This window comes from Cheilinus undulatus, linkage group 19 (genome assembly GCF_018320785.1).
Source record: "Cheilinus undulatus linkage group 19, ASM1832078v1, whole genome shotgun sequence".
NCBI lineage: Eukaryota > Metazoa > Chordata > Actinopteri > Labriformes > Labridae > Cheilinus > Cheilinus undulatus.
Genome location: NC_054883.1, coordinates 10,981,203 through 11,001,831, shown reverse-complemented (window position 1 = coordinate 11,001,831; position 20,629 = coordinate 10,981,203). Strand labels below are relative to the sequence as shown.

At 39.4% G+C, this 20,629-nt stretch overlaps 2 protein-coding genes across 3 annotated transcripts; one reads left to right on the top strand and one right to left on the bottom strand.

Moving 5' to 3' along the window:
* Positions 1-174: 174 nt before the first annotated feature.
* Positions 175-4,761, top strand: uba5 (ubiquitin-like modifier activating enzyme 5). Its single transcript, XM_041814268.1, has 12 exons — positions 175-492; positions 642-687; positions 1,975-2,064; positions 2,167-2,276; positions 2,349-2,435; positions 2,510-2,594; positions 2,677-2,781; positions 2,868-2,995; positions 3,080-3,215; positions 3,322-3,397; positions 3,495-3,601; positions 4,296-4,761. The coding sequence occupies exons 1-12, from the start codon at positions 329-331 to the stop codon at positions 4,371-4,373; spliced, it is 1,212 nt and encodes a 403-aa protein (XP_041670202.1). The 5' UTR covers positions 175-328; the 3' UTR covers positions 4,374-4,761.
* A 49-nt stretch (positions 4,762-4,810) lies between these two features.
* nphp3 (nephronophthisis 3) lies at positions 4,811-20,545 on the bottom strand. 2 transcript variants are annotated; one of them, XM_041814265.1, is made up of 28 exons: positions 20,498-20,545; positions 18,034-18,415; positions 17,822-17,947; positions 17,592-17,742; positions 17,338-17,490; positions 17,080-17,213; positions 14,975-15,135; positions 14,723-14,879; positions 14,477-14,551; positions 14,230-14,400; positions 14,042-14,145; positions 13,786-13,900; positions 13,548-13,691; positions 13,350-13,447; positions 13,114-13,216; positions 12,926-13,008; positions 11,839-11,977; positions 11,401-11,565; positions 11,202-11,296; positions 10,991-11,113; positions 10,724-10,913; positions 9,247-9,488; positions 8,995-9,070; positions 8,781-8,908; positions 8,401-8,641; positions 7,926-8,051; positions 6,658-6,773; positions 4,811-6,567 (listed from the first exon to the last, which is right to left on the bottom strand). In XM_041814265.1, exons 2-28 carry the CDS (start codon positions 18,355-18,357, stop codon positions 6,399-6,401), a joined length of 3,909 nt encoding a protein of 1,302 aa, XP_041670199.1. In that variant the 5' UTR covers positions 18,358-18,415; positions 20,498-20,545; the 3' UTR covers positions 4,811-6,398. The 2 variants fall into 2 exon arrangements, with proteins under 2 accessions (XP_041670199.1, XP_041670201.1); XM_041814267.1 differs by having other exon boundaries at positions 11,839-11,974.
* Between the last annotated feature and the right edge of the window lie 84 nt (positions 20,546-20,629).

Sequence of the window (20,629 nt, the reverse complement as noted above, 5' to 3'; positions counted from 1 at the left end):
ACATCTACGTAACGTCATAAGAGCGTTTTAAATTTCCCATTGAATGTCTCATATTTTAAGCAGTTCATTAAATAAAATTAAGGAGTTAATAAAGGTGGACTAAAATAATTAAGAGTTTGCTGACACAGTCTGTTAATAACGTTGGAATTCTTTAGATGTTCGTGTTTCTGCACGGGCATTATTTACCGGAACACATATCCTGACAGCTGATTTTAGTTGCGAAGACGTGTACTTTCTGAACGTATTTAGTCGTCTTGCTAGTTTTCCGCCTTTTTCTTTAGAAATCTGTTTTCCTCCCGTGTTGTGTGGGGACACTTGTCAGACTTTAATGGCGACGGTGGAGGAGCTGAAGCTGCGGGTGAGGGAGTTAGAGAATGAATTGATAAAGTGTAAGCAGAAGCAGTGTGCGGCGGAGGATGCTCAGAGCCAGGAACTTTACAGACCCAAGATTGACAAGATGAGCGCCGAAGTCGTGGATTCAAACCCATACAGGTGACTTTTTATTTTATGATTTTGTCTTTTGTCAGATTTCTGTATGTACTGCTGAGTGCCAAGAGGCTACGCCTTATGACTCACTTATCCCATATGGTGGGACATCACAGACCACAAGCTAATCCCGGCTATGTGTTTTTTCATTGCAGTCGGCTGATGGCGTTGAAGAGAATGGGTGTCGTGGATGATTATGAGGTATGATCGTTAGGGAGCTAAAGCTAGAGTGTGGTTGCATGAGAGTGGAGGAACTGGAACTGTTCTTTAAAGCTCCTGTGAGGATCTTGTGCTTTGTGTTGAATTTGGCGACCCCTGTGGACAAAGTGGGCAGATTTATTTTTTATTGGATGATGTTGACCTATACATGTATAGCTAATGGAGTAAATATTTTGGCACCTGTTTTAAATGCAGTCCTAGTCCTTAGATTAAAGTACCCTTTAGTTTTAGTCATTTTCACACTTGAAGGTTCCAGTATTAGTTGACAAAAATTCAAACATATTTTAGTCCAGTTTAAGTCATTAAGTCCTTACATTTTAGTCCTTATATTTTTTGAAGAAGTTTATTTTTTAACTGATTAAATAAGCTAGACTGTAAATTGATATACAGTGGATTCAGAAAGTCTTCAGAACCCTTCACTTTTTTTCAATTTTCATATGTTGGAGCTTGGTGCTACAGTAAAAATAATAATAATAATAATAATAATTTATTCTCATTAATTTACAGCCAGTGCCACATCATGACAAGTGAAAGCTGAATAATAAAAAAGATTTATTTAAAGACTAAACTTGAAATATCACATTAACATAAAAATCCGGACCCTTAAGCTCCATTTCTCTCAATCTTTGCTGAGATGCTTCTACTGCTTGACTGGAGTGTACCTGTGGTAAATTAAACTGATTGGACATGATTGAGAAAAGCACACGCCTTCTCCATAGAAGACCTCACAGCTCATGATGTATGTCAGAGCAAAAACCAAACCATGAGGTCAAAGATACTGCCTGCAGAGCTCAGAATCAGGATTTTTGGAAGGCACAGATCTGGGGAGGTTATAATAAATCTGCTGCACTCAAGTTTCTTAGAGCACAGTCCCTCATAAATTTAAGTGGAAGAAGTTTGGCACAAAAAGGACTCTTCCAAGAGCTGGTCACTGGCCCATCTCCACGCAGGATCTCTGGAGCTCAGTCAGAGTGACCACTGGGTTCTCTTACTAAGGCGTTATACCTCCGATCACTCAGTTTGGCCAGACAACCAGCCAAAACGTCTTCCTTTTTAATTATGAGGGCCATTTTTAGTTTGTTCATATACACAGGAAAAAAATCCTAATACCATGCTAGCTGAAGGGATGCTGATTGGATAATGTGGCTTTTGTGCTAATGATATTAGAATATAAAGTTAATATTACTTGATAACATTTTTAAGTCAGTGTCACAGGTTGTCTGAATACCAGCTCTGAAAATTAAATTCTGCCTTCATGTTTGTTGACAGAAAATCCGGACATTTACAGTTGCTGTGGTTGGTGTTGGTGGAGTCGGCAGCGTGACTGCTGAAATGCTCACGAGATGTGGCATTGGTAAGGTAATACAACTTTCTTTATCTTCTTTTTGTTGAAGTATAGTCATTTGGCAGCTTCTTCTTCCTGTGCTCACCTCAAATCTCCACATGCTTCTACCATCACAGTTGCTCCTCTTTGACTACGATAAAGTAGAGCTGGCCAACATGAACAGACTGTTTTTCCAGCCTCATCAAGCAGGCCTCAGTAAGGTGGAAGCTGCAGAACACACACTCAGGTAAACTTTTGTGGAGAATAAATCCACCAGAAATCTAGTTTTGTTTGCTAAAATGTCATATTCACTTTACAGGAGCATCAACCCAGATGTGTCATTTGAGACCCACAACTACAACATCACCACAGTGGAAAATTTTACACATTTCATGGACCGTATCAGGTAGGATTTTACACGTCTGTATTAGTTTTCCATCATAATGCTGCAGTCCTTTAAATGAGTATGTGCCTTTGCAGTCATGGAGGGCTGGAAGAAGGGAAGCCAGTGGATTTAGTCCTGAGCTGTGTTGACAATTTTGAGGCAAGAATGGCCATTAACACAGTAAGTTACACAAAGAGCTACCATACTCTGTGCTTTGCATGTTGCTTTTGCAGATTAAATTACATTTTTACTTTTATCTTAGGCCTGCAATGAACTTGGTCAGATTTGGATGGAGTCTGGTGTGAGTGAGAACGCAGTTTCAGGACACATCCAGCTCATCATTCCTGGAGAGACGGCATGTTTTGCTGTAAGTGTCTGATATCTTTGCTCTACTCAGCGTTGCTCTGTAGTTAAAATGCTACACTGTAATGATTTGACTGCTCCTTTTCTTAGTGTGCTCCTCCTCTGGTGGTGGCAGCAAACATTGATGAGAAGACCCTGAAAAGAGAGGGCGTGTGTGCCGCCAGCTTACCAACAACGATGGGTGTGGTCGCAGGCATCCTGGTGCAAAACGTGCTCAAGTGAGATATCTTTGCATGGATCTAAATGGAGACCCAGAGATCATGTAACATTTGGCATGTGTAATTATTTTTGTTTGTTTTCAGGTACTTGTTGAAGTTCGGGACTGTCAGCTATTATCTTGGCTATAACGCCATGCAGGACTTCTTTCCAAGCATGGCCATGAAAGCAAACCCTCAGTGTAATGACCGCCACTGCAGGAGACAGCAGGAAGAATATAAGGTGAGCGCTTACCATCTGTTCTTGATGTAACACAAATTAATCTTTTAGTTTTATTGGGAATTTTAAGTGCTGTAACTATGTCCATATGTTTGAATTCTTTCTGTAGATAAAAGAAGCAGAGCGGCCAAAAGTTGAAGTTGTACAAGAAGAGGAAGCAGTCATACATGAGGACAATGAGTGGGGTTAGCAACAAATAACTTTTCTAACTTTATTTCCCTTTTATTTCATTGTACAACATATCTTCTTTTGTGTACTTATACGTGCAATGGTGTTGTGCAGGTATTGAAATAGTATCAGAGGTGACGGACGCAGAGTTACAGGCTGCATCAGGCACTGTGCCAGATCTCCCAGAAGGCATTACTGTGGCTTACACCATTCCAGCTGAGGTTGGTGTTCTGCTGCACAACACAGTTTTTAAGACTGACATTAATTGTGACCTTTTTCATTATAATTACATCTTCAGTTTGTAATTACAAGTAAGACACTGTTAGTAGTCTCAATTTTGATTTCATTCCAAAATGGTGAAAAATACAGAGCACCTAAAGGGACATGGATTGGAAAATAAAAGCATTCTAGAACCAGAAACTCGTCCTTACTCATGAGAAAATTTCTTGTGGTTGGGAGAGGATTTTCTGTACTTGAAGTAAGTTTTACCTGCTCATGGGAGAGTATTGCACGTGCATGTGAAACTCTTCAAAATATATCCAGCAAAAGACCATCAAGCTCATGTGATGCAACTAAATGGCAGAAATTCTTTAGTGCACATGTAATACTTCAGTAATACTTTAGAGGAATTATGAGAAACTCTGATGTGCTTATGCAAAATTTTCTCATGAGCACCAGCATGCACATGCAATACCCTCATGCACACAAGATAGTTTTCCATGCACACATCAAAACATTTTTTTTACTGCACATCCCCTCAGGAGCTCTGTAGAAATAAAAAAAATGCTGCTTGGCTTTTTGCAGGTAATGTGTTTTTAATCAGAATTTTATGGAGAGGGATTACCAGTAATGCATATGGACAATTTTTAAGTATTTTATCAACTCAAATGTATTGTTTCCTCATTTTTGAACCAGAATGCAGCAAGTGGCGACACAGTGGAAGAAACCGAACAGAGCTTGGAGGAGTTGATGGCTCAGATGAGAAAGTTGTAAGCGGCTGCCTGCTCAGTTTTAGACATGCTGTTTCTCATGTCTGTTCCATTTCTTTCTTTAACAAGCACCCCCGTGAAAAAAGTCAGAAATTTTTTAACAGCTAAAGCCTGGAAATGCATGACAAATGCTGCTAAAACATTGCAGAAGAATCAAATGTATCATTTGTTGATGTACAGGGAATTTGTTAGCACTTGGAACTGGTTCAGTCTCCAATCAAATGTCTTAAACCTAGAATTATATCACTGTTAGTGCATTAACATGTATCACAATGTGTATTTTCTATGGTTTAATCAGTTAATGCGTGTTAACTCCAATGTATGGTTTGTCATTCCATCAGCTTTATGTAAAAATCTGCTGCAACAGTACAAAAGAACAATGTTTACATTGTCTCAATAAAGTATTTATTAGATGGAATACAATCTTCATGATATACTGTAGTGATTTTTGTTGTCCTGTACAGATTTTACAGATTTGAGATTTTACATTAATACATAAACATAAAAAAACCACTTAAGATACATTATATGAGCTGTAATTTGTCAATAGATTTTGGTACATTGTGTCCCTTTTTGGTACCTTAAAAAGTGTCTGAGAGGCCGTACAAGCCAGAGATAATTTACCTCTTAGATACATGCCCCTCCTATCGGGCAGCATGATCACTGTCAACCGTTTTTTGACACTTTTTATTGGTTTAAAAATTCTAACAACCCACTGGCAGATAAAAAGGGTGACCAATAGAGTCAATTTAAGAAAAAATAAAAAATCCTGAAAAATGGATATACAATGTTTTGGCCAAACACCAGCATTATGTTTTTAACTCTCACATATTCTCCCTTTTAATGCATCGATCTTCCTTTCACATACAAAAACCAAACTGTCACACATATACATCATTCATATGTATGCAACCCCCATTTCTTACCAAGATGTGTTGTGTGAAATATAAATTAAACACGTTTTACTCAAGCTTTACAAAAATCTGGAACCCCATGTTTAGTTAAAGTAAGCAATAGGGCCAACATAAATGATGTCCTGTACGGCCCCTCAAAAGTGTGACATACTCAACACTTGTGGCACTGTCACGGCTGGTCCTTTGAAATCCTTTTTGTAGATTAATAAATGAACATCTAGGATTGTATAAACACGAGATGAACTCAGTACCGCAGGTTTAATCAGTCGTAGCGGAGGCTTGTTAAACACTTCACAGGGGTTGTACGTTTTCCCTTTTTTAATTTTGTAGTTAATACTGCTAGAACATATTTCATGTAAACATTAATGGAATCACATTGCACATGAACACGCCTCTCTCCCATTAATGCACCGTTAATTTTACAAACAGACACTCTAAAAACCTTCAACCTGAACACTGAATATAGATTTGGCAAAAATAAAAAAAAAAAAGATACAAGACAACAGCATCATCAATTGTGGAAATATGCCAAAGTTAATACTTGATATCTTAAAATAAACTTTAAAGTTTTTTCTGAATTAACAGGGGAGCATTATGTCAAAACTTGACATAATTATGATAATACTTTGGGTCTTCTTTATAGCTGTGTCCCTAATTATCACAAGTCTTGAGAAAGTGCATAGATTAATATCTTCTGTACAACAGAAAAAAGGTTTCTGATACTCAATTTTCTCCCGTGTTATAAAATTTAAGTCCTTTATGGTGTTTCATGTTAGTAAATGTAGTGATTTATACTTTGAGGCTGAATGTAGGAGGAACTAAACAACAGAAGTGTAAACCTGAGTTCCAGGCCCATAAAGAGGACTGATGCAGTTCCCCTCCCATACGCATGTGTTGGAAAAATCATCAGATACTTTGCAGAAATACACAGGTTTCACAGACTGATTTGGCAGACTTCATGATTGAACTTGCAGGTACAGTAAATCTGACCAAATCAAATCTCGACAACAATTAAAGTTTGATGACCAAAGTGGTTCTCTTTTTGGTCACACCACTGAGTCTGATGTTTTTATGCATTTTTTCACTGTCATGTGGCACTTCAAGGCTGATCAGAGTCACCTCGGGGCATGTGGTAGGGGAGCAGGTCCCCTCAGACTGAAGGTATCCCCACTGGAGGAATGGCGAGAGGGGGCGTTCCCACACACCAACGATGGCTCAGCCTCTTTAATCTCCATTGCACGTTTGTAAAGCTCTGCTGCCTTCTCAAAGTCACCCTCCTCATAGCTATTCACAAAAGGAATAAAACAAACAAAAATTAAATATATTGTATATGATTTTAGTTTTTATTGAGGAAAATGACCCTATTTGCTTTACCTTAGCACAGCCAAGTTTTTCAGAGTCTCTCCCACTCGTGGGTGTGAGCGCCCTAGACTATCCTCATACACTTTAAGCGCCCTTTCATAAAGAGGCAAAGCATCGCTGTGCTTCTTCTGCAAAAGAAAAATGAACAATAATTTTCCCTTACAACACTGAACATGCTTGGAACAGTCATTAAAATACTACAAATATTTGGAAATTGTTTGAAATATGCACGTCGTTGTATATACTGCAGCACCTATAAAATATTTTCTCCTCCTTGGATATTTTACCCTTTTATTGATTTTATAAATAAATCATGGTCAATATAACTTGTTTTTTTTACACCCAAAAAATACCAAAAACTATTGTCAAAATGAAAGCAGTTTCTATGAACCCCCTTTAAAGTGACTGACCTAATTCAACAGCTGTCCTGCCAATTGGTGCTAGTAATATCAATTACTGAAATGGGGATCACCTGAAAGCAGTGAATGTGTCTCAAGTGATTGTAGTGTAAAAACATCTGTGTCTGGAAGGTCCAGTCCCTGTTTAATTAGTATTCCTGGCAACCATTACATCATGAAGACAAAAGAACACTCCAAGCATCTCAGAAAACCAAGACACCTATGACTGCTCTAAAGGAGTTACAAGCTTTAGCATAGGAGACATAGTAGAAACTCTGTATACTGTACAACTGTTGCCTGGGTTCTTCATCAGTTAAAGCTTTATGGGAAAGAAGAAACATGGAAGAAAACACAACAAATCTCTAAATTTCACCAAAAGGCATGTGGGAGACTCTATGGTCAAGTGACCAAAGTGGTGTTTTTTGGCCACCAGACAAGACGCTATGTACAGCAAACACCAACTGCACATCACCTCAAACACACCATCCCAACTGTAAAGAACGGTGGTGGCAGCATCATGCTCTGGGGATGTAAAACTGCAGTATCTAGATGTGCAAACCTGATTGAGACCTATCCACACAGACTCAGTGCTATGATTGCAGCCAAAGGTGCATCTACTAAATAATGACTTCAACAGGGGGAATACTTATGCAGTCATTTATTTTACCTCACATATTTTATTTAATTTACATTATTTTGCAGAAATCGGTTTTCAATTTGACATTAAGGAGGGTTGTTCTAATTTTTTGGTGAAAGAGCCAAAGTTAATTAACCATGAATGATTTGAAAAATCAATAAAAGGATAAAACATCCAAGGGGGTGAATACCTTTTAAAGGCACTGTATTGTATCCTGTATTGAGTGGAAGCATAAACATCCTCACCATTTGGCAGTAGATGACAGCCAGGTTTACCAGCGCTGTTGCCACACTGGGATGTTTGGGCCCAAAACTTTTTTCCCTGATTTCTACAGACAGCTCATACAGTGGCACTGCCTTTTCCAGCTTCCCCTGTTCAACACATAAATTGACATGATTCTCAGCTTATAATGAACACAGAAGTTTTTGTTAAATGTAATAAGCCTGTCGTATTCAATACTTTTCAATACAACTTGTTTTAAATTACACTTTCTCTAAAACAGCCATTCTGTTATTTTAATGATGGTATCAAAAAGTACCAAAAGTAGAACCTTTCATAAAACAGGTGCACTGAAGAGTCATAATAACAAAGCAGGATTCTATATCATTTGAACTTTAGGAGTATATCTAACTTTAAAGCTGGTATCAAAATAACCTTAAATAACTTTAACTAGGAGTAAATATCTATTAAGTTTCACCATCAAAAGCATGAATATCTCACCCTGCGTTTGTACAGCATTGCCAGGTGTTTAAGCGTGTACGCCAGAGAGGGATGATCTGGAGACAAGGCCCTCTTGCGGATGTCCAGCGCCCTCTCATACATGTCCTCAGCTGTTTCATACTCCCTCCTCTCTGTGTGCAGTGCTGCCAAATTGTTGAGGGACTGAGCACAGTCGGGGTGATCTGGGCCGAGGACTCGCTGACGCATTTCCAGAGAACGGGTCAGGAAAACCTTGGCAGCACTGATGAGAACAGGAAACAGGATATTAGATTTATTGAGGAACATACAAATAAAGACGTGATTAGAAAGAAACTGAAATTTGTAAGATTTTGAGAGTGGGTTGTCTTTGTGTGCATGCAGCTGTAAAATGTGCCCCTCACTCCAGGTTGTTTTGGAGGTAGTACAAGACACCCAGCTCGTTAAGCGTCTTGGCACAGTCAGCAGAATCTTTTCCCAGGGTGAGCTCTTCCAGCTGTAGGGCTCTGCGCCTCAGCAAAGTAAAACCATACTGAAAATGGAGGCAAAAGGCATTTTTTTAAATACCTGATGAGGTGAAAATGACTAAGCATGTGGGAATCTGTGAGACATGCTTACCATATGACCTTTCTGACGTGCAGTCTTCTGACGGATCTTCACAGATGTCTTCCTGAGTTTCTCTGCTTGTTCATACCTGACAATGAGAATGTCAGCTGTGAGCCATTAATTGTGTCTTTGACATGAGGTCACTGACTTTAATAAGATCATCCACATGGCTGGGATGTGTCTGGCTTAAAATACAACCAATAAACCAAAACATGAACAAAACTTTTAAGTAACATTAAAAATGTCACAGAGAGAAGCATTTACTTGTTTTGTTTCTGATATAGCATGGCGAGTGACTCCAGCTCTCGTGCCACACTTGCATGCTCAGCGCCGTACGCGTTCTCGCTTATCTCCAGGGCCTGCTTGTACAGCTGCTCAGCATTACCGTACTTCTTCCACTGAACATAAACCCCGGCCAGCTGGTGCAGGGAGCGAGCTACACTGGGATGGTCTGGGTCCAAGGCTGTCTCTCTGATTTCAAGAGACCTTTGTAAAGGGGCAACAGCCTGCAGGGACAGACAGAATCAGATACAAAGGCGAGGGTTAAAAGAGTACTTTCTACACTGAAGAACTATATCACATATCCCTGGTGTCAGACTAAAACCTGATATATCCATTTTTCCTGATTTTTTTTTCACAAATCAGTGCTATTGATCACCCTTTATGTCTGCCAGTGGGTTTTACAAATTTTAAATCAATATAAAGAGTGAAAAAGATCCATATTATTACCATTCTGTGTTAAATTATTAGAAAATTACAGCAGTTTTTTCATTCCCAAGTGGTTATTTTTGAGAAAGGAGGTTTTGGCCCAACATGAAATGTAAAACAAGAATAAAACCATGTTTTACAGGGACAGATAGTTTAACCAACTAAAAAATGATTCATCAAAATAACCCATAATAGATTGCTATATATTTAGAGGAGGAACAACAACCAAACCAGAGAGTTGCAGGAAAACCACATGACATTTTTAATGGGCCTATTTTTACAGCCTACGCACTTTCTTTCCTAGTAACTAGTGGGAGTCATAGCACTAAGAAACTAACATTGCATCCATTAACTAAGAAACAAGTGGATTGTTTGCTATGCTAAATGTATTTGAATCACAACTGCTAAATTCAATTATATGTGTGTGTATATATATATATAGTGCTTAACAAATTTATTAGACCACCTGTCATATGCGGACTCTTTCATTTTTAGTGAGCTCTCGACATTTTACTATTTTGAACAGGAATGAGGGATTTCAAACTGAATTCACCCAAATTTGAGCTGGCTCACTGGGCTTCTCTGAGAAGTCAGAAATTAATCAAGCATAACATTCAACCACTAAAACTATTTTTTCTGTTCAGGAATGCAAGTAAATAACTATAATTTGACATATTAATCAAGAAATATTAATGTGCTTTACTATTTTTTTTCAGTTTTTTTGTAAATCAGTAAATTTGAAAATTCATGGTTAACAACAATAATTATATTTTAGCATTAAAAATATCATTTGGTTTAAAGAGCTTCTATATATTGGTGTATTAACCATTGCAGAAACATAAAAAATGATTTTGGTAATTACCAGTGCTGTTATTTTAGGGCAGCTGTGGCATAAACCTTACTTTAGGTGGTGGTCTAATAAATTAGTTAAGCACTGACTGTTGTTAGCCCTAGGCTAACAACAGTCTTGATGCATGTGTGAGAACTTGCATCCTGCCTTAGCATTATGCACCAGCTACCACTTATGTGTTACCTGACTAGGAAGGCCCAGGTCTTTGAGGAATCGTCCCAACGTCTCGTACAGGTTTGCCAGCTTGGTCATACTGTCTTCACTCTCACAGCTCTTCTCGTAGTGTTTCAGGGAGTCAAAGTACTCTGTGGCCATGGAGCTTTTGTCTTTGCCTACGTATTGCCAATAGGCTAGCAGCTCAGAGAAATGTCCTCTAGAAAAGAAAAACATACACCTGTGAGACTAAGTAGATATAAGTTAAATCAGCTCATGTGTATGCATGTTTTGTACCTCTTGTAGAGGTTTTGGGAGACAAACAGGTTCAGGAGGCTGAGCTGTAGTTTGGTTTTATCCTCCTGCTGCTGGAGCAGCCAGGGCAGCTCATCTGCAACCCGCCAAGTCACACGGTCCTGACTAAACACAAACAACAACACACTCATAAGCTCTACTGTAAGTAGAGCAAACCATGTTTTATGAACTGAACAAGACCGCTGAACAGCACCTGAGTTGCTGACTGAAATGTTGTATCAGTTTCTCTCTGTAGGCTGCTGAGCTGCTTCCTCCTCCTAAGAACTCTAACCTCACAGCTTCCCAGGCCTTAAAGCAAAACATAATCATTGGATGCCTCATGAATATCATATTTTCTTTTCTTTTTAATTGCTCTGTTGTCTTTTATCTTCCACTGGCTGAAGTCCACCTACCTGCAGGTGCTGAAACCTAATCAGCCCACATCGGAGGGTGACAACGCAGAGTCTGTTCAGACGGTGAAGAAGAGAGGACAGTGCAGGCAGCTCAAATTCTGGGAAAAGATCCTGCACCTCTGATTCACTCACTCCATTATGGCTGGCACACACAAGGCATAGGATCTAAAAAGAGATAAACATGCATATTTTTCTTTTGGGAAAGAAAATAATTCACACTATGTTTATGTCAATCCCTGAGGGGTCAATTTCAACAAACTAAGGTGCAAAGTTATCATGAGAACATAAGACGAGAAGTAACTTGAACTTGTAATCAAACATGGTAAACAAACAAACAAACAAAAAAAAAAACACACCCACACTGTCATTTTAACAAATAAAAAGACACAACTCGATGTCTAAACAGAGAGAACTGCTCTTTGTGTTCAAATAGGCCACCTCTCTCATGATGTGTCGCTCTCTGTCTGTTTTCAGTGAAGTCAGTGTCATCTTGAGAGCCAGGCGATAGAGGGACATTGTGTCCTGACACTGCAGACACTGCTCCAGGCTCTTCTCCAGCGACCAGCATGATGTACTGCTGGAGAGTAAAAGATGGCATGTACTTACTGTGTATAAGCAAACATTTAGTAATTAAAATCATGCTAAGAAGAGCTGAACAAGATACTATAAACTATGGGAGAAAATTATGTTCTTGACATTTTCTGAACATTTTAATGCAGTAAAAGGACTGTTGCTGGATCTTTCTTTTAAAAAGTGGTCACCAAATCCACATATTTTAAGCAAAAAAGGGCTTTAATAGGGCAATAAAGGCTGGTTTTGAAAGCACAGTGAAAACAAAAACAAAGATGACAAGTATACATCTGTTTGAGATATAAAAATAGACGTGCTGCTCAATTCAGCCCACAGCATGCTTCTTACTTTTTATAAACTGTTCAGTCAATAACTGCACCCTGTAAGGTGTATTTACCTGACTGTAAACTATCATTTATATTTTCTGAATGAATTTTACCTAATGAGAGAGAAAAGCTGTTAAAAGTTGCATTTCAAATCCAGGCTGCAAGCTGCTTGCAAAGCATTCTAGGATGGATCCCAGGAAGGCCACTTTAACAGCTTTTCTCCCTCATTATGTGAAATGTATCTTAAATGAAAATGTTGGTTTACTGTTTAGTAAATACATTTGATTGAGTGCAGTTCTTCACTGATCATTTTTCTCCTGATCCTCCAGGAGAGCTACTTTCATTAAGCCACATCCATTTCCTGAGAGGGGTGGAGTCGGACAGCTCATTAACATTTAAAGCCACAGACACAGAAACAGCTCATTCTGAGCAGGACTGAAACAGAGGGTTTTTTTAGACATCAAAAAATCCAATACTGGAGTGTGTTTTCAGTAACAAACCTCACAGGCATGTGACCTTTAAATTATGTGTATCAAATAACTTTCTGTATCTGACCATACTTAATTGAGAAGGAGTATTTTTCATTGATGTTTTATAAATTCAGAAATCCTAAACAACAAGTGGACTACCTGATGATCATCCTTGCCAGAAGTGTGACATACAGTGCATTGCATGTTGATGCGGAGCGACAGTGCCTTTCCAGCTTCTTCTCCTGGAAGAAAGATTCATTCCCATCAAAAACAAACTTTTACAAAACAACTTCCATATGTTTTCATAAGTTTTTCTTTTAAGGGGGGAGGACTGGATGTTTACTGACTTGGTCCTTGGTAAATTTCAGATCCAAGCTTTGGCACTCTGCATTAACGATGCTCCTGACCTCTCTGGGGCTCAGTGGGTCTAAGTGGAGTGTAGGCCACAACCTGAACAGACATGAGATTTAAAAATGGTAATACTAGAAGTAGAAGTAAATCTACAAATATTTATAGTGCAATGACTGAAATGGGGTTAAGCATGACACATATTCAGTAAATTGACCGGAAGAAGTGCTCTCACCTCCAAGCTTGAGGACACGTCTCTACATTGACAGACACCACTACTCTGACATTGACAGGGAGAGGGTCAATCAGCCACTTCATATGTCTTTCTGCTTGCTGAACAGGTAGAGAAAATGCAAAGTAAGAGAAATTAATCTTTTAAAAAAAAAATGCAAGACCAGAGTATATCTGAGTTCAAACAGAAAAGAAAGGGTACATGTATTTGGTCAATGGAGTCGATGATGATAATGATGTTTCCTTGATGGCGTGCTGATAACCGTTCAAGCCAGCGGGGAAACTCCTCCAAGATCTTACTGGGCTCCATAGACAAGCCTGAGATGGACCAGAAGTGCTGCAGCAGCTGTGCAACCACATATAAAACACACATATTTAGTGAGACAAAGCATCTGCACTAGAAGTACGCCAATGATAAGCCATTCAGGGGAACCTCTTACTTTAACTGTAAGGCGCTTAATGATGAGTACTGGCTCCGCACTAGTTGAAAGTGGGCGACCAACAAAGTGATAAAGGAACAATGTGTTGGGAGACTGCTTCTGCTGCTGCTCAATCCTGAAAAAGAAAAGTACACTTAGCTGAGACAGCAAAACAAACATTTACTTTCCAATGATATATGGCAAGCAAAGGCTTTAAATCATTAATGTCTTCTGATACTTTAAGTTCAAAAGATTGCATCATTCAAACCTATCTCACCACTTGGAGAGCAGGAGAGACTTTCCTGAGCCAGGACCGCCAGACACCAGTAGCGGTGGGGTTGGAGGTGGAGCAGCTATCATGTCATTCAAACGATCTATGTACTGAGGAAGACATCAGATATGACACAAGATTAGAGAAATTTAAGTAAATGAGGATGAGCTAGAACACGAGAATATCTGCCTTACCTTCTGGGAGCCTAACTGGGACATGGTGCTGCTACAGGCCTGCTGGTAGGCCTCAATCTGCTCCTGCTCATCGTGCAGGTCCCATAGCACGTCTCCAGAGTCTTCCTCACGTCCCTCTTCTATCCCGGAGTCCTTTGAGTCAACGTCTGCTCCTTCAAGACCCAGCAACTCCTGCGTAGATGTGGAATTTAAACAACTTAGCTTATGAATGACTAAAACCCTGATGCTACTGTGAGACAGTCTGTACCTGTTTGATGACTTTTTCAAGCTGAGCATAAATCAGGGTGGCTCCCTCCTCTGCAGAGCCACTATGATCCACCACCTGGGTTAGAAGATGTGGATTATACTTAGAAATCACTAATTTGTCATGATCTTAATGTCATTTCTATAAGTGAAAAGCACAAGCTTTTAAAGTCAAACTGGTAAAACTAACTAATCTACTATTTAACATGTTTCTGCATCCTCATTCATTTAACATTAGACAAATACAAACCTTGACTTTAGCTGCCTTATCTGCAGCATTGACACGTTCTAGAAGTTGCCTGGTAGGTCTGGTCAAATTGTGACCTTCTTCTGTCCTGAGGTAGAGCACCAGAGGATGGCCGTCTGGATTCTTCACAAAAGCTTCCTCACAGTCTTCTACCACAGAACTGTTCACGTGTAAATAACAGAATGAGTTTTCATACATTCATGAACAAATAATACAATAATATAAGAATGACCTGCGAGATGATAGTTACTGTACCTCGTTACAGCAGATTTAAGAAGAAGCACACACACAGAGCTTCTGTCAATCTCCTGCTTGCGCTCCGCAGTGTATGAAGCAGCAGTCTCATCAGGGAAGCACACATTCAGGTAGAAATGGCCAAGACCTTCACACAATTTCCGTAACGCAGCAGAGTGTTTCTGTAATGAAGGCATTGTTTTTAGATTTTTCCAGGCAAGGTTCATTTGTAGTTAGTTAGCTCACAAGGGTTTTTTTCTCATACAAGTGTAGAAGAAATTTTGTTTTTATTCATGCTCATTTGTTATACAGATGACGCTTTTCAGAGACAGAATTTCTTGGGTAGGAGACATCAGACAAGAAAAACCAACATTTAATGGTTGGTTCACAAAGGAAGTTTTACAAGACAGGAAAAACTTGTACTGAATTATTTTTACAACGCACACAGGAAGTTATATGACACAGGGACGACTTTCTGGCAGCTTCTTACTTTTGCAGAATGCAGAACAAGTTAAGAGAGTAAATAGTTAAGAAGTTAAAACTTATAAACTGAACTGTAGTTTTCTTGATGTCGCCTTCAACCCATTATGACATTTCATTCACATTTGCACTCTGTCCTCAGCTTATAAATAAACTGCAAAGTCTGAAATACCATCCCTACCCTTGCTCAGATCACCTAAGTCACTGCTTGACTTAAAAAATGGAAAAAAATATCCATGAAAACTGCAAAGTCTGAAATACCATCCCTACCCTTGCTCAGATCACCTAAGTCACTGCTTGACTTAAAAAATGGAAAAAAAATCCATGAACTTTCCCACGTGTAGGCTAAAAGGGTTTAAACTGGAGTGTTATCCCCCCAGCCGCCTTCCACAAGTGTATCCCAGTGAATTACATTGTAACTTATTATTCAAATGTCATGCTCTAATTCAAATCTATGCTGTCTATCAACAGAGACATTTTTATTAATTTGTGTTTTAAAGAAGACCAACTAGCCTCATCAGTCCACTAAAGACTTCTTGACAATATTAAGCACCACACCAATTCTGTTAGATGGATCCTTTCTCTTCTAGATCCATCACCTCATGTTTTCCTTGACCAGTGTTAAAGACGCAAGAGTATGAGTGCTCCCAAATCATAGCCTATCATGTGGAAATTCTTCATATGTCAATTTTTAGATCCTAGTTAAAAAAAAAGTGTCATGCATTCATCCTAGAATACTTACACTACAATAAATACCAAGTATATTTTAGCTAGACTGCCATTAATCATTTTATAAATTTAAGAACACAGGTGCTGCTAAGTGCTGTAAACTGACAACTGTGGCATCAAACTGAATCAAGTTCAAGTTATGGTTGCCTCTTATGTTTTTAACATCTTAGTTAAGCCAGTTGTGATACGAAAGAAAAATAACATTGCTACAGAAACAGGGCTAAATCTCAGCTAAAACTGTGAGGAGCTAAAAGAAGTTGGGAAAAAGCATGAAGAATATGTTTTACTTCCTATTTATCCCTTGTCTCTTACTAATTTAATGCAAAATCTACTTCTCCTAAGGGCCAAAAAACCCTTGCCTTCTCAAAATTCCTGTAAGGAAACAGTTTAAATTGCTTAAAAACCAAAAAGAAGAAAGTACTTCTCTTAATTGCAAACTTTGATAATATCTGGGTTGTCTCTCTCCACTGTGCAGAGTACATTAAACCAGTGGACACCACTTGTCTTTTTTTTAATTACTAAACACTTATTGTAAGTGATTGCCAAGTTAAATTAATGCATCTCAGAGACATATGTATAGCCTTAAATGTAGCAGAAATTAGCTTTGAATGCATTTTATTAAATGCGACAGTGAAGGTTTTGTGACCATATAGGGATACTGAGCTTTCTTTATTTACTCTAAAATAAAGAATTCAGCTACAAGCACTATCAATTTTCCCTTTTTACCCATCATTTAAATCCACACTGAGTATAAGCAACATCTAATTATAGTTAAACAATGTAATAGATGCAAAACAACAACATGAGGAAAATCAATGTAAAAGACGGCAATTTTGAACCCAAAGAAAACACACGGGTAAAACCTTGAAGCTTTGCAAAAAAGGGGGAAGCACTGCTTTCAACCATACTCAGTGTACCTTTATAAAGATCTCTAGCTCAGCTTTGGTCTCCTGGGTAAAGATTATGTAGCAGCGGACTGTGTTACTCCATAAGGCCTGGGGCACATGAGGGGAGACCTGAAGCAGACTGGCCACTGCAGCATCCCAGTCATCTAATACAAACACACAAGAGAGAGAATTTTTAGACATATATATGAAGGGGTAAGTGGAAGAATACTGCAAGAGCTATCTACAATCTATATATATGTTTTTATTTATGTATTAAACTTTACTTACCTCTGCTCACATTTGCAAAAGGTCCCTCCACATCTATCAAACTGTGTGCAAACTCTGGTCCCCTAAAGGTCTGCTGCAACTGCATCATACTACCCATAGAGGGCTCACTTCCAAGTACCCCACCAGACCAGTACTCACACTGTGTTCCTGCAGCTGAAAACATCCAGTGAACCAGTAATGTTAGATTTTTTCAACTGTATAATGATAGGTGTATGAATGAAACATGCCATGTTGTGCGTTTTTCTTCGTCTTACCAGTAACTGTGGTTTGGTTGTCATCTGAGTCAGAATCATTTGGGTCATATACCTGGATACCCTGAGCTTGCAACTGCTGCAATTTGGACTCCAAGTCCCTCTTGGCTCGCAGGAGATCCTGGATTTCCTTTTCTTTTGTCTCCCGAAAAATCTGTTGGATATTTAGTCAAGTGGTTAAGACTCTATTCATTATTGAGAAGCTACACAGTACAGCATGTGGTTTGGTTTACCTTAAACTGACGTTTTACTTTGTCCCGGTCATGTTCAAAGGTGGCAGCCCTCTCCATAGCCTGGTATTTTGCCTCAAGAGCACTCTCTTTTTCTCTGAGGATCTTCTGGTAGGTCTTCTGCAGAGCCTGGAGAAGGTCAAGATCACCATAAGAATTTAATCCAATATGCTTCTGCTGATACGATAAGATAACAAACTCCAGATGAATCGTACCTGTAGCTCGGCCCTAAGCCTCTTGTTCTCTTCATCCAGCTTGGCCTCCTTCTTTTGCATGGATGAGATCTCGTTATTCTTACTAACACGGAAGATTTCATACTCTTTACGGAGCCTTTCATACTCAGCAGCATACTCTAAATCCACAGAACCCGTGGATTTAAAACTGGCTCCAATCACCCGAGGTGCCCTGCGGAAGGAGCTGCGCAGGAGTCGGGCTTTGGGCTTCACCTCCACTGGGATCTCACAAGCTTCCCCACCTTCACCCCCATATCCATCCTCGATCACCTCTCCTGGGCTGACCAGTGAGGATGCAGTGCCCATCGTGACAGCCTAAGCTGCAATACTTTGCTCAGCCTTTTCGAATGCCCATAGCTTCTCCCTGTTGTGACAAAAATATAAATGAGATGAAAGGATTCCATCTGCCTAGGCCGTGAAGTTTTATTATTATTTTGTATGTAAATATCAGAAGAATTTGTATCTCAAGAAAACCTACATACTTGGACATGTTTTATTCACTATAAAACCTGAACAACATATCAGATGTTGAAACTGAGGCACTTCACTATTTCAAGAAAAATATTAGCTCATTTTTTATTTGATAGCAACAACACATCCAAAAAAACTTGGGACAGGGCAACAAAGGCCTGGAAGAGTACACTTGAAAACAGTTTATGAAGCAATTAATTAAGTTATTTGGCAAGAGGTCAGTAACATGATTGGGTATAAAAGCAGCATTTTAGAAGGGCAGAGTCTCTCAGAAGTAAAGATGGGAAGAGATTCACCAATTTGTATTGTCTTTCCAAATTGTGGAACACTTTCTGAAAATGTGCCTCAATGTAAAATTGAGAAGACCTTGAATATCCTACCATCGTCTGTACATAATATCATCAAAAGACTGGAACGGGGGGCAGCACGGCGGCGCAGGGGTTAGGGCTGTTGCCTCACAGCAAGAAGGTCCCTGGTTAGCTCCTTTCTATGCAGAGTTTGCATGTTCTCCCCATGCATGGGTTCTCTCTGGGTACTCTGGCTTCCTCCCACCACCAAAGACATGCTCGTTAGGTTAATTGGTGACTCTAAATTGGCCGTAGTTGTGAATATGCCTGGTTGTCTGTCTCTATATGTCAGCCCTGTGATTGACTGATGACTAGTCCAGGGTGTAGCCCGCCTCTCGACCAATGACAGCTCGAAGGCTCCACCCCCCTGCTACCCCAAACGGGATAAGCGGTATAGAAAATGGATGAATGGATGGAGATTGGAACAGGATCCAGAGATGCCACTGTCTTCTCTGGACCAAAGCTCATATAAAATGGACCGAGGCAAAACAGAAAGCTACTCTGTGGTCAGATGAAGCAAAATGTGACATTCTTTTAGGAAATCATGGTCACTGTGTACTATTGACTAAAGAGGAGAGGGGCCATCCAGCTTGTTATCAGTGCACAATTTAAAAGCCTCCATCTCTGATGGTATGGAGTTTCACTACTGCCTATGGCGTAGACAGCTTACACATCTGGAAAGGCATTATCAATTTTGAAAAGTATATAAAACTTCTACAGCAACATATACTCCCATTTGAACATCTCTTTTAGTGAAAGCCTTGCATATTTCACCACATCCATCACAACAGCATGGCTTCACAGTGAGAGTCAAGGTGCTGAACTGGTATGACTGCTGTCGAGCCCTTTCACCCAGAGAAAACATTTTTAACATTGTATAAAAAAAAAAGTCAGAAAAAGATGACCTAGGACATTTGAGCAGCTACATCAGAACAGAATGGGACAACATTCCTCCCCAAGAACTCCTGCCAAACAATGGTGAACATGACCCTCTCCCTATTTTTTCGAGATGTGTTGCTACCATCAAAATCAAAATGAGCTCATATTGTTCTTCAAATGCTGAAATGTCTCATCTGATACGTTTGTGATGTTCTAATGTGAATAAAACATGGGTTTGAGATTTGACAATGATTGCATTCTGTTTTTATTCACACTTTACACAACGCCACAACTTTTTTGGAATTTGGGTTGTTGTACTCTCATGCACCAATCAAACTGCTGTTTCTTAACCGACGTGGCTCCTACGATTAAACTCATTTGTCAAAAAATGCTCGTTTTTCACAAATCCAACAAAGCTAAAGGTTAACAAAAGCCAGCCTGTTACCAAGCTTCCTTTCTGTCTCAGAGAGCGACAGCCTCTAAGAAATAGAGAATAGGAGAGGCAGCGTTAATCGTCTTCATGTTCTTGCTATGCCGTTTTCTCAGTTTGACAAATAACGGTACAACACGGATAGACTTGGCTAGCTAACGTTACAGAAATAGCGATTCGACACATTTGTCGACAAGTGGACAGCATCCGGGATCGACACAGTAACGCTCATACATGCTTTAGCTTCAAAAAGAATACTTAAAGCCCTGTATCCTAAGGAAAACATTAAAACCAGCGCTAAACAAACAACAATACTCACTGTCCGCTCCCTTCACAGCTTCCTCCTGGCTGCCGTGGTAACAAGTCCATAATACGGGTGCTCGCACCAGTCAAACTAGATAAAAGTCAATTTTCTAAGAAAGCAAGGATTTAGACACAAGGCGATAAGAGG

Excerpts from the sequence above, each read along its gene's own strand:
- nphp3 (XM_041814265.1), bottom strand. The coding sequence starts at position 18,357 with ATGGGCACTGCATCCTCACTGGTCAGCCCAGGAGAGGTGATCGAGGAT. Across the intron at positions 14,401-14,476 it reads TTGAAAAAGTCATCAAACAG|GAGTTGCTGGGTCTTGAAGG; the intron begins GTACAGACTGTC and ends ACATCTACGCAG. Across the intron at positions 13,692-13,785 it reads TTAAGCGCCTTACAGTTAAA|CTGCTGCAGCACTTCTGGTC; the intron begins GTAAGAGGTTCC and ends GTGGTTGCACAG.
- uba5 (XM_041814268.1), top strand. The coding sequence starts at position 329 with ATGGCGACGGTGGAGGAGCTGAAGCTGCGGGTGAGGGAGTTAGAGAAT. Across the intron at positions 2,595-2,676 it reads CAAGAATGGCCATTAACACA|GCCTGCAATGAACTTGGTCA; the intron begins GTAAGTTACACA and ends CTTTTATCTTAG. Across the intron at positions 3,602-4,295 it reads CTTACACCATTCCAGCTGAG|AATGCAGCAAGTGGCGACAC; the intron begins GTTGGTGTTCTG and ends TTTTTGAACCAG.